Raw genomic sequence first — 13,202 nt, 5'->3', positions numbered from 1 at the left:
TTTATTACTAGCAGCATACGTATGGAATGCACCTCTCATTGCTCATAGGGTAAGGTCCCGTGATTTGTGACAATTATTGTGTGTTTCTTCAGCCTTGTCCCCGCCTTTTTCCGTCTTTTTTTATTTTAAGTGCTCGTGTGGTACTAATTCACATGCCTGATGAACCTAAAAGAATGGTGAGAATCTTATAGGTGATTCTTACAAAAATTTTTAACGCTGAAATCGATAATGACCCAAATTTTTTTCCTGCACTTTTCGAATTTTCGCGAAATCAAGTTTTTCCTCAATAAACAAGCTTTTTAAAGATCTAGGTTCAATTTTCCGGGAAAGCAATGCACGATAGTGACAAAGAAAGGTTATTTCTGGGTTTAACACCCCTAAATACACAAAGGAGCGTGTATCGGATCATGCCTAAAAAAGAGGCTTCCGTCTTGAAATGTATCTGATAAAGCAAGATTTTTTCAGTCAAAATAATGACAGAATCCACTATTCGCATTAATTCATTCAGGTAGTTAAATTGGGATTACGACCACCTACTTCTTGGTGTTGAAGCCGAAAATTATTCTTGGTTTCCTTACACGAACCACCAAAAATCGTATTTTTAAAAGAACAAGCGTTTTTCCAGTATCTAAGGAGGCACTTTTTTTTTTTAAAATCCGTTTTCTCGAAAAAATCGGTGGGCGATGGAAAAAAAATTAGGTCATTTTTGGACTCAGTAGCAAAAAGAATACGGGCAGAGTCCCACTGGACTGACTAGCTGACTTCCGTGTAACTTTTTTATGATGTAAGCCCCTGTATTTTACCACTTAAATCCAAATGGAACGATCTGTCCCCTCCATCCCAGAATTATTTATTAATTATTTTATGAATGACATTTAGATGATTTTTTAATAAGTTTCGATTCATTGAGGCAGTTAAAATGTTAAAATTTTATTTTTCAAAATTTAAAAATTTTAAATATTTATATTTTATTTTACCAATATCTTTTCTTAGGCTATATAATTTATTTTAATGAAATTAAGTAACCTTTAAGTTTAAACGCAACTGCGGTCACTTAGTTAGCTGGTATTGAAGAAACAACCTAGAACGGGACTAAGGCCGCAAATAATAAAAAGAAACACAAAAAATAAAATAAAAAACCCGGGACGTTTCGCAGGGATCACACCCGCATTTTCAACCGACAAAACAAGAAAATTAAAAGGACACTATGAGCCTCACCGTTGTTATTGTGAAACGTTGTTATTATTATTATTTTTTTTTAGCTGGTAATATAAATGCTTATTTTCACCATTCACTGGAAAAAAAACCGCATTGCATCTAGAGTCCAGACTCTTGAAAACATTGCCAAGAAAAAATACTTTTTATTCGATCAGATTTAAGCTTAAATCAAAAGGAAATCCGCTCAAATTAAGAGGCTTGGCTCTTGATGTAAGTAAAAATCCGATTGAATCAGGAGTATTTTTTCTTGTCGATGTGTTTAAGAGTCTCGACTCTAGATCCAATGTGTTTTTTTTTTCCAGTGAATGGTGAAAATAAGCATTTATATTACCAGCTAAAAAAAAATAATAATAATAATAACAACGTCTCACAATAACAACGGTGAGGCTCATAGTGTCCTTCTTTTAATTTTCTTAAATCAAAAGGAAATCCGCTCAAATTAAGAGGCTCGGCTCTTGATTTAAGCAAAAATCCAATCGAATCAAGAGTACTTTTTCTTGTCGATGTTTTTAAGAGTCTGGACTCTAGATCCAATGTGATTTTTTTCCAGTGTTACGATTCCGATCGGTCGATTAATTGAATAATCGAACATACCTAAAACAACGTTACCAGCTCGGGATGATCATCGCTCATCACCCTGTATACCCTCAACGGACCTTTGGGACGATCGCGGAGCTCGGGTACCCAATGAGCGGCGGGGATCCGCCGGCTGGCGCATAGGCGGCACCAATGAACTGCGTTGTTTCGATAGGGGAGGAGTTAGCCACACACAAGCCACGCTTCCGACCCGCTGAGCGCGATTCCTCCCGCTCCCTCCCTTTCCATCGATCTCTCCCGGGCGCAACCTGCCCCTAGCCGCGGCTCGATGGAGAGGAAGGAGAAAAAAATCGAGCGAAAAAAAAAATCACAATGCACCGTCGTCGCTGTTGCCAATGCGACCGGGTGCAGTTGGTTTCCCTCAACAATGAGATTCGAGGCCTTTTGACGTGTTCGTGGCTGCTACGTTGTCGTACCCCGTGCCGGAACATCTGCTTCGTATTCTGCCAAAACACCGTAACTCCATAAAATATTTTTTCAGCTTTTTACCAACACTGGAAAAAAAACACATTGGATCTAGAGTCCAGACTCTTAAAAACATCGACAAGAAAAAATACTCTTGATTCAATATGATTATTGCGTAAATCCAGAACCAGACTCTTAATTTGAGCGGATTTCCTTTTGATCTGAGCAAAAATCTGATTGAATCAAGAGTATTTTTTTGTCAACGTTTTCAAGAGTCTGAACTCTAGATCCACTGTGTTTTTTTTCCAGTGGACGGAACGTTTTATTACCGAAAAACCAACTTCCATTTATCCTTCTTAATTCTGAAAAATGAGTGCGACATACCATTGAGAGTTCAAATTTTCGAAATGAAACATCATGGTGATCAGGTTTTCTCTTAATAGAACAGTATGTGCTCTGGAAAAAAAACACATTGGATCTAGAGTCCAGACTCTTGAAAACACTGACAAGAAAAAGGACTCTTGATTCAATCAGATTTAAGCTTAAATCAAAAGGAAATCCGCTCAAATTAAGAGGCTTGGTTCTTGATTCAAGCTAGATTCTGATTGAATCAAGAGTATTTTTTCTTGTCGATGTTTTTAAGAGTCTGGGACTCTTCATCCAATGTGTTTTTTTCCAGTGTGTGCAAGAAAATAAGAAATGTGTGAAGTCTTGATAAGAGTTACGGCGTTTTTCCTGTGAACGGTACTATTGGAGTTCCGTCTATACCAGTGCTTCTGGGACCCGTATATCCTCGGTTCATACATCCGTGTTTTCAAATTGAACTACGGCGAACAATAAAAAAACTTCACTGAAAAGAATTTTACTTGAGATATTGTTTTGACATTAAGCGTAGTTTCTTGTCGACGATTTTTTATTTATTTTTTTTTAAAAGTTAAAACCGTGTGGATTTAACTTAAAATTAGTTTTTTAGTTGAAAGCGTCGTTTTATTATCGTTAAGTTTAAGTAAAAACAAAACCGATACAAAACAACGTTTCCTACCTTGGAAAAAAAAACAAAAAAAAACCAAATTTTGTCTTCTAGAAAAAACATTTTAAGTCAAAATAATATCTCAATGATTCGGTTTCAGTGTTGGTTGCATAACCATGAGGATGCTGTTCCAGAAGCGAAGATAAATTCACAGAAAAGAAGATAATTGTTCCTAAAATCGAGCGATATTATTCCTAAAACCGAGTGATATTGTTCTTAGAACAAAGGATATGGTACTGAGAGTACAGTAACATGAATAATACCGAATAGTATACATATGGTCGTTTAGAACACCATACTAACGGTTCATAGGACCGAACTCTGTGTCTCAGTGTGCTACCAGAAAGAGCGATAACCCCTTAATCTTCGAGATCAAGTCAAAATCAAAGTTCAAATGTTCTCTCCGATCTAAAATCCTGGGAGCCATCATTAAATAATCAAAGATTGCACAGAGGATGTATACTTAGATAGTTGGGTACTTTTCTATTTAAAAATCAGGTAACATTCTGGGATGGAGGGAATCGTACCATTTGGATTTACCTAAGTGTTAAAAGACAGGGGTTTTCATCATAAAAGTGTTACAAGGAATGAGAGGGGGGGGGGGGAGAGAGGAAAATCCGGAACATGGCGTCACGTATTTTATGAATGATCACTTAGGAATAGCGTAGCTCTACATAGAAAATATAATAAATGAATAAAAAATAAATAAAAATAAAAAATGCTGGGAGATAATAGTTGATCTTCATTTAATTTACAGCGCCGAGTCCACGAGGATGTTTCTCAGTTTTTCCATACACGCACACATTTTTCGAAAAGTCGAGAATTTTCTTCCAAAAATAACCTATTTCTATGGGGTCACCGCAGTTTTCCGGGAGCTCATGGTAGTGGAAAACCAGGTTCATGTTTGGATTAAACACTAAATGCATATTGAAAAATAGGCAGATCGTGCCTGAAAAAATTTCTCTGCTACTGTGTTCGATAACAAGTTTTATACCGGTTACGTGCCTTTAATCGGCCAATTTATAGTTTCATGTAAAAGTGTTCCATTTGTTTTGCATCGGAAAGGATAAGATATATTCATATTCTGCCAGATAGTCCAGTGGGACTCTTCACACATTTTTTTTGCTACTGGGGCCAAAAATGACCAAATTTTTTTTTCCATCGCCCACCGATTTTTTTTGAAAAAATGGATTTAAAAAAAAAAAAAATAACAGGCCATTGTTTGGATTAAACACTTGGCAGAGAATCAGGCAGATCGTGCCCTACAAATTTTCTATGCTACTGTGTTCGATAACAAGTTTTAACCAACAATTTATTTCTCTGTATAATAATAAAACGACGGCGAAAATTTTGAAACATCGCATGGCGCTTGTGATACTTTAGCCGGAAGGTGACGATTTGTACTTGCTTAGTGACAGATGTCTTAAATACCGCTCCTCTCAAAGATAAAATATTTCTGGTTAAATTCGCGAGCCGCGTTCTTTTACTTTACTATTATCTGCGGTCTCCGATTGATCTCGCTAGCTCCGTTCCCAATCACCGCGAATAACCAAGACTCCCTCTGTGATCATTAATATTTTCGGATTTTTTCGCCCCCAGTTCATCACCAATCATCGATTTCTCAAGCCTCCCGTTACGTTGATACATGGATGGCTACGATAAGGAGGGAAAAGCGATAATTATACGTTATCCTCGATATCCGGTGTTTTACGTCCTCTCATTAAAAATAACAAGGCGCGGAATCTCCGGATATCTCTCCCCTCCGGCCCGCTGTCGCGCCGCTCCGGAAAGGAAAAAAAGTTCTTCATTTAGTTCGGATCCGAATAAAAAAGGGAGTCGCAGTCGAGCTTTCATCCCATCTCTTTGTTTTCTCTCACTCGGAATCGGAACTTAATAAAGTTAGCTTTTTTATACCGCCACTTAAAATCATCGGAGCGGGATCGACTTTCAGAATCGGTGCTACGGTCTTGTAATCTTCGCTCGTGTATCATTGTGATTCGGTTCGTTTTGATTCTCGATAAATCGGTAAGATCCTTTTTTAAAATTTTTATTCTTTAATCGTGATGATACTTTCGAGGGATATCTTTTGCAAAAGACTCGCGGTACGAATCGATCGACTGCCGTATACTGAACGAAACATTTGGTAGATTTTTACCATAGTCTGACGCAGTGATCCGAGTATGGTAAAAAATAGTAGACTCTATGGTAGCATTTACTATGTTATGGTAAGTATCACCAGAGTTCTAGTGAATACTTTTATAATTCTGGTTATTTTCAATAAATAATACACCGTGGAAAAAGTTGAGTAAACTCATAGTAGATTTTACCATAATTTTTTTCAGTGTAAAAGTGTAAATTATTGGAATCGATTTCTCAGCGTTGATAGAGCTTACGTTATCGTTTCAAGCCAATTTGATAACATTAATGATTACAATTAATTATTGATTTGAATTGGAGCCGTACAATTACACGACGAGGGCAAAAGTCTACAAACGAGCGAGACTTTCTACACTCGAAGAAGAATTTTCCAGAATTCCCATACGGCGTCTTGTTCTTACTGTTGTGATAAGAAATCCATTGCAGAGAGGGATTTTGGTTGTCCCCCTCCCCCCCCAAAAAAAACCAACGTCATAACTTCAGACGGCTAAAATAATAGTTTTTTTTTGTTTTCTTTACATAAATGTGTAGAAAATTGCCCTATTTTTCCCGGAACTGTAAGAAAGTTATATTTCCGGGTTGGTTTACTCAGCACCAATTTATTCTTGAGAGAATTCGCCAAAGATATTATAGTTTCAAATTTGTAAAATGCTGTTTTTTTTCTTATTTTTTTTTTTTTTTTTTTAAAAAAAAATAAATAAATAAAAATTCAAACACATGGCCGTCGTTATATGAATACTAGACCGGGGTGGGGGGTTCAGCGTCACACTGTGCTCTCATCAACATTTCATATTTCATTCAATACACGTTAAATAATATTATATTGAAAAATTATGAAATCTACGTATGAGTGAAATGTCATAAGCGTTTTACCCATACTACATTCAGCGAATTCGTCTATACATACCACTTGCAAGAAAAAAAAGAAGAAAAAAATTAAGGTTGGCCAAAGGAGCTTTCAAAACGAGCACAATCACAGATCAGTTACTATAATTTTCATCACTTAATAAACAAAAAGACCTTACTTTTTGGCTTGTAGTGTTTGTGAACTTCTTCAGAAAAACACTACATGATGAGAAAATGATTTAATTTTTAAAAATACCGAAATTGGATAAGTGCATGACCAGATTTAACTGGAGCTGGGATTTTTCAAGATAGTTTTGGGAAAACGAAATTCCAGATAAGGTAGTCATTTCGGAAAAGATAAGGAAAACCTCGAAATAAAGCGTATGATTATTTTAATGGATGTGATTTTGTGCGAGTCCAAGCTCCTTCCGGGAATTGTTTGAAAAAGACGATTTTCGACTTAAACTTTTAAATTGTCTCTATGTCAAAATTTTACGACAGCTCAAATCTTCGATTTAAAATTCTGGGACGAGAATAAATGTTTGAACAATAATTCCAACAAGGAAAGCGCGTAGGTCTGTACTGGGTATTTACTCTTCCTACATTCCATTCCCGTTTACTTTGCTCAGCCCCAGACTAACCCGTAACCCTGAGGATAATCGAAAATACCTAAATTCAGTAAACATATTTCGGTAAACATGTTTTCTCGAATATCAACGGGCAAATATTGTTACTTCGAATGACAAACTCTTCTCCGCTGCCTCAAAAATACACGTTAAGATACGATACTGACGATACGAGTGAAGGAGACGTGTTGAAAAAATTCGGGCATTATTCCAGACAAATATGTCAGAGCTATATGATCCTTAGACAAAAAGGTTGTTTACATAAATCTGTTAAACTACCCCTCTAGACTGTCTGAAGATGAGGTAATATTTTTCATCCCTTTCAACATCCCACGCGTAGAACTTATTGCACATGAACTTTTTTCCTCTCTTTGCTGTGGAAAAATGAATATTTCAGATCATCGACCTCTCTACGTATTTAAATAATTCATATTTATTTATATCGTTTATTGGCATTTATCAATTCCCGAGAGTTACTTTAATTTAAAGAAAAGGGGAAACAGATGGTTTTATCGATTTCCTTGAGGGAGAAACTGAAAATATGACGCGTTGTGAACAAAATGTCAAACGATTTCAAAAATTTTCCAACAATAATGCAAAGCGTTCAAAAAATATCTGACTTGACACTGGTCTATTCGACGGTTTTAAAACACCAATAAAAGATGAAAAAAACTTATTGTTGGTATTAAAAATTGGTTTTCTTTCCAAAAGCTGACAGAAATTTTTTCATGATAAGTATTTGATCTGGCTAAGTATTATTCTCTCTGTACTGAACTGTCCAAACAACTTATAATTACATTATTGCACGTTGAATGGAAAATGTCACAAGCTGCAATGCAAATGAAAGTTATTCAACCTTCAGACATTCACAGAACTAGGCAGCATAAAGTGATTCACAGCATATTTTGTACAATCCGGAGCACTTAGAGCGAATAATTTTTTGAGATTGGGCATTTTAGATTTTTGGCGAAATTCAGAAATGCAAAAATAAAATTCAGAATTATAAGATTGAAATTCAGAACTTCAGAATTTCGATTGGAATTTTAGGTTAAATGTCACAAAAATTCTAGAGCATAAGGTTTTTTGAAAAGCCGACATTTCAGAAATTTTTAATTGTTTAAATAAATACTCGAAAGAGATGCTGATGTATAATTTATAAAAAACGGTTACTTAGGGGTAATTTTAAGATGCTGAATAAACAAAAATGTGTCTCAGATACTCGAGGTCAACTTGAAAAATTAAGATATCTTTATTTTTCTTTTTTCTTTCTTTTTTAACTTAAAAATGACCAGATAGCATGAACTCTTAGTGTGATATCTATTATTTCCTGTGAATATTTTTGGACGAGTGAAGAAGATTCACAGAAAATTTCCATGAAAACTGGTTGTTGAATTCCTTCTAAAAAGCGAATAAAACCTTAGTAGTAAGCATCAACTCACAATCAGTTGGAGAGACGCATTTTTAGACTTTACAGCCATTAATTATAAAACGCAAAAACGGGAAAGAAATAAATAAGCTCTCTCGTTATTAAAGCATAAAATAACGTAAAGTGCACGCAAATCGAACGCTGACAGATGCATTACAGTAAAAACTATATTACCTGCGAACGGAGCGACCAGAGCTTACAACTTCATAATACTAAAATTGGCAAACTGCTATAAGTAATTTTAATGACAAGGTCTAATTCATTAATTATTCCCCATATATATTGCATTAGCGTCCCTGATTTAATAATCTATATCTATTTATATTTGCCTATGTCTTTATATACAGCCATCATTAAACTATCGCATAATTTTGAGAAATGCTAGTTTATGAAGCATTCGCGGTATTGAGCATATCTCTGTATTAGTTCCATTATGTCATAAGCTTTTGGTCTTTTAAATGAACAACTAAACATATGGACATTTGGAGTAGGTGGTCTAAATGGACACGGTGTTTAGTTTAGGTATCACCTTTTCTCGTTTCTCTCGTGCGATAGCACAGTATAAAAAATCTACATTTAAATTAAAAAAGAAATAAGGACACGTTTTATCGTTCTGATAATTATTATATGAGCAGTGAGAACTGCTTCTAAAATTAGAGTCTCTCTAAAACACAGAATTTCGCATCTTTATGCTGACTCATTAAACAGAATGAAATAGTTTTCATTTTCATTTCTCCTACGGGGACAAAGCTAGTTGCATGTTCCTGGAATTAAAACGAAATCGCGCAAGAAAAAGATTCGCACAAACGGATATTCAATGCAACGGTATACCGATGGAGATATTCGTGCATACTGCATATTAAACGAAATGAGATTTTAAGTTCGTTTAAGTTCCGTCGTTAAGTCGTAGTAAGTTAAGTCGTTAAGTTTTAAGTTCCTATTTTCCTGATACCGGAATGGGAACCTGTAGCCGGAGACTTAAAGGACCATCGATCGAAGGCGTAGTTACAGATGCTACTGAACAATTATTATCTTTTCGACACCTCCTTCAAAGATAATTATACCGACGGTGTAAGTCGGCAATCGCATAACTCGTTTGCGGTGTTTGAAAATCTCCGCCCCTATTTTATTTTTTTAAAAGAGATCAAAGTGACATCATTCCTTGAAGTTTTTGCTGAATTTTCTTCGCATAGAGAAGAAAATTCACGGCAGTTTTAAAGAATTGCTGTCGAGTAGTTTTCCGTTTAAAAAATAAAGTATGACAGGAAGTCTGCGACGTCGCAAACCGAGTTATGTGATTGCCGATTTACACCGTCGATATGTACCCATCAATCTCTCCCGTATGTATGAATGTATCATCAACCTGTCTATCTATCTACCTACATATCTACTGAGTGCTTCGTGCTCTGATTCAGAGCTTGATCCACTCATATTTTAGCCTTGATGTGATTGAAAATGCCAGAATTTCTGACAAAAAGTCTTACGTTACGTTTTATCGTTTTCAGTTTTAAATCCCCAAGAATTTAAATTCTTCGCCATCTATATACCTAGCTGTCTATCTACCTATCTATTTATCTCTCTATCTACGTATCTATCTACCTATCCATCTACCTATCTATCTACCTATCTATCTACCTACCTATCTACCTATATATCTACCGATCCTCAGAAAGTAATCTGAAAGAGTTATTATTCAGCTATGAAAGATTTAATGCGGGGTTTCAGGATAATTTGTTCTGCGCCAGTGGAAAAGAACGAAGTTCATTTTTGGAAACATTATGTAAACATGATTGCTACTTAGGAGAGAGAAAATGAATTTCATTTGTTCTGGTGGAAAATTTTTCCCGCCGCTACTAAAAAGAGGACCCTCGAATTATGAAATGACACGACTCCTCTCTACTCTAATCTTTACATTTAGAAGATCTTATACACTAAAGATCTATCAATAAAATGACGTTAAAAACGAGAGAAAGAAGGAAAAACCGTATCTGCTGAGACATTATACACTATACGATGGACAATACCTTTTTTTTCAAAACTTTTTTTCTAGATATAGATACTGAGAAAAAAAGAAAGCGCCGAGCACCAGCTCACGCGGAGGATGATGATTTTCCTTGACCCATCCAATCCGCATTTGGGCATAGTTGGTGACTGTCCTCAGCACATTCTCTCTGTACTTTCGCACATTCTTCCTCTACTAGGCATGTTTTCCCACACTCCACCGTCTCCGAGGGAGACTAGAGCAAGTTGATTTTATTTTTCTCCGTAATAAATCTCTACTGTCAAGGCCAAGTGCCTCCAACTACCTCCTTTCAAAATGCGAAACGATAAATGCTATTCCGAGAAATTTTACGGCACCCATGTACATGGTAAATTCCACGATCTGAATAACATAATCAACTGTATTGGGACGTTTTGGAACGAAAATCTTGATTTTAACTTAATTTTAATACGTATTTAAGGCTTCCGTCGCATTTTAATCGGAAGATAAATCTAAACAAGAGGTGATGGAGCTGAGAGGAAACGGACAGGATCCAACATGGCTGGTCTGGCTCCTAGAGTTTAAAACAGTGTCATCTGGCCTAAATCTGGTAAAATAGTATCATTTGATACATTTCCTCGTTTCGTTGAATAAAAAACTTTCCAAAATGTTTTCTATTGATAGGAAGGGGGGAAAAAATTGCGGTGTTTTCAAGAATTATTGGTCGAGTTGAATATTAAGTTTACACGTCGTGAAATTCGGGGCGAGAGTATCCTTAAAATGCATCTAAAAGAGTCACTTTTCCATAATTTTCCCGCGTATAACCTTCAAACTCTCTTAGCACTGATTGGAAAGTCCCAGGTTCCTTATGGAGAAATAGGGGTCAGGCCATCCCTAGGATACATGACATTTGAAGTCTACGCTTCACGTCCATATCGTCTGAGACTCGGTGAAGAGATGGAGAAGGAAGTTGGACTTACTTGCGAATTTCCATAATTTTCCCGCGTATACCCCTCAAACTTTCTTTGTACAGATTGGAAAGTCGTAGGTCCCTTATGGAGAAATAGGGGTCAGGCCATCCCTAGGATACATGACATTTGAAGTCAACGCTTCACGTCCATATCGTCTGAGACTCGATGAAGAGATGGAGGGTGAAGGTAGGAAGAAAGTTGGACTTACTTGCGAATCTGGGGTCATTGGCGGTGGCGCCATACCAGCTGGCGGTGGAGTTGCCGTAGGAGATATCGGCCCCGTTGCAATACTGCGGGGGGAACTGGTGGACGTGGACGTAGGAGCTGGACATGGCGCTCGGGCTGGCCGTGGGAGGCCCGCTGCTGCTTCCTCCGGCGCTGCTCCCGCCGGTGCTACTCCTGTACGGCGACGAGGGAGTGTAGAGTTCCAACTTTCGGTAGGTTTCTTCCATCGGGCTGAGGATATCCGTCACTGAGAATGGGGTCGTATGCGGCTGGCTCTTGGGGCTCAAGGACATGGCCAGGTCAACACCATTGAGCTCTGGCAGGAGGTCGCTAGCCTCCTGCTGATGGGGGAACAGACCCGCGGAGAAAGAAGGGCACGCCGCTTGCACTGGAAGAGCCAGGGTGACCAGCCCTCACATCCGAAACAACGAATTCACAATTATATGTATAATCAATCGGGGTTTATGTATATAAACAATGGGATGCGATGGTCGCGCCGATTTCCCCAGCGATCGCACACACTGCCACTATACAGCCGCACGCCGACGAAATCCCGACTCGGACTAGGGGTAAAGCACGGCGCGGCGCAGCGCGGCGCTGCGGCTAGGCATGCTTCCTGGCTCCGCCGAGGCATCATGGGACCCGCCAGCCTCGTGAGGGGCGGGCCGTCCGCTCCCCGAGCCTCCCCATTGCTCGCGCGCCCATTCCCGCCCCCTCCCCTCGCTCGTGTAGACCCGCAAGCCCGCCCATGATTCCCGGTGCACCTTTCGCGGCTCTGTTCCCGGATTTCGAACGATAAACATCTCGTCGCTCCTCGGAATATCGCCCAAGATTGATACTTTCGCTTTGATAGCCCTCTTGGCGGCGGTGGTGAGCATGAGGTCTCGAGGATTTAGCGGCAAAGCATCCTCTTTTTGAAGCGGATCGTCTCCGAATCCATCGTTTTCTGGTCGAAACAACGTAACTACACTTCAACGCCTTGAACTTTTCACTCGCAAATTTTGATTTTCGTGGGAAACTGCCCGGTACTGACTGAAATCTTCGCTTAAAAAGACTTCTGTAGAATTTTCCGCTACGTTCATCGTAGTTATTATTTTCCCGATCCTGTGGTGGAACCCCGCTTAGCATAAAGTGAAAAATGTCAGACGTCTTCAAAAGAGATTTTTAGAAAATGAATATGAAGGCGACCCCTCTTGCTTTGCATCAAAAAACGAGGAAAAGTGTCTAAAAAGGTGTTGCATAGAAGAGGCCACAGTCTTCCGGGAAGATTTTGAATTTTCCTTCGATTGATGAGGTAGGCAAAAGCGGAGTGTTGAATGCTTCGATAGTTGCATTTGCGTCATGGTAAGCAAAAGAAGATTTACGAAAAAAGACGTCAATTTTGAAAAATTCTCACATGAATAGATGTATGGTCTGGGTAGTTGAGATTTCCTTAATCCTCAGATATCCAACTTCAATCCTTTCAAAAAGATCTCGCGACTTTTTGTGACTATCGTTGATATTCTCTGAAGGTAGCCGGGATACCTCAAATTTGAATTTTTTGTTGTATATAAGGTTCTTTTGGATCCTTTAGTCTGCCATCTATTTTATGAGGCCAAAATTTTATTCTTAGAGTATTGTGAAAATCAAAATCAGAATCTATAGCAAAAATTACTTAGTAATGGTTACCGCTGAAGCCCATGTCTCTCAAATTTGAATCTCCCAAGGTTATTTTGAGGTT

At 38.0% G+C, this 13,202-nt stretch overlaps 1 protein-coding gene across 1 annotated transcript in view; it reads right to left on the bottom strand.

The window, feature by feature from the left end:
- LOC109032418 (homeobox protein Nkx-2.1) overlaps window positions 1-12,100 on the bottom strand; it is a 69,187-nt gene extending 57,087 nt beyond the window's left edge. The window contains exon 1 of the mRNA XM_019044536.2: window positions 11,466-12,100. Within this exon, the coding sequence (XP_018900081.2) occupies window positions 11,466-11,775 (310 nt within the window). The 5' untranslated portion in view covers window positions 11,776-12,100. The remainder of the gene's footprint in view (window positions 1-11,465) is intronic.
- Window positions 12,101-13,202: the final 1,102 nt, after the last annotated feature.

This window comes from Bemisia tabaci, chromosome 2, assembly GCF_918797505.1.
Source record: "Bemisia tabaci chromosome 2, PGI_BMITA_v3".
NCBI classification, from domain to species: domain Eukaryota; kingdom Metazoa; phylum Arthropoda; class Insecta; order Hemiptera; family Aleyrodidae; genus Bemisia; species Bemisia tabaci.
This window is presented reverse-complemented; position numbering and strand designations above follow the sequence as displayed.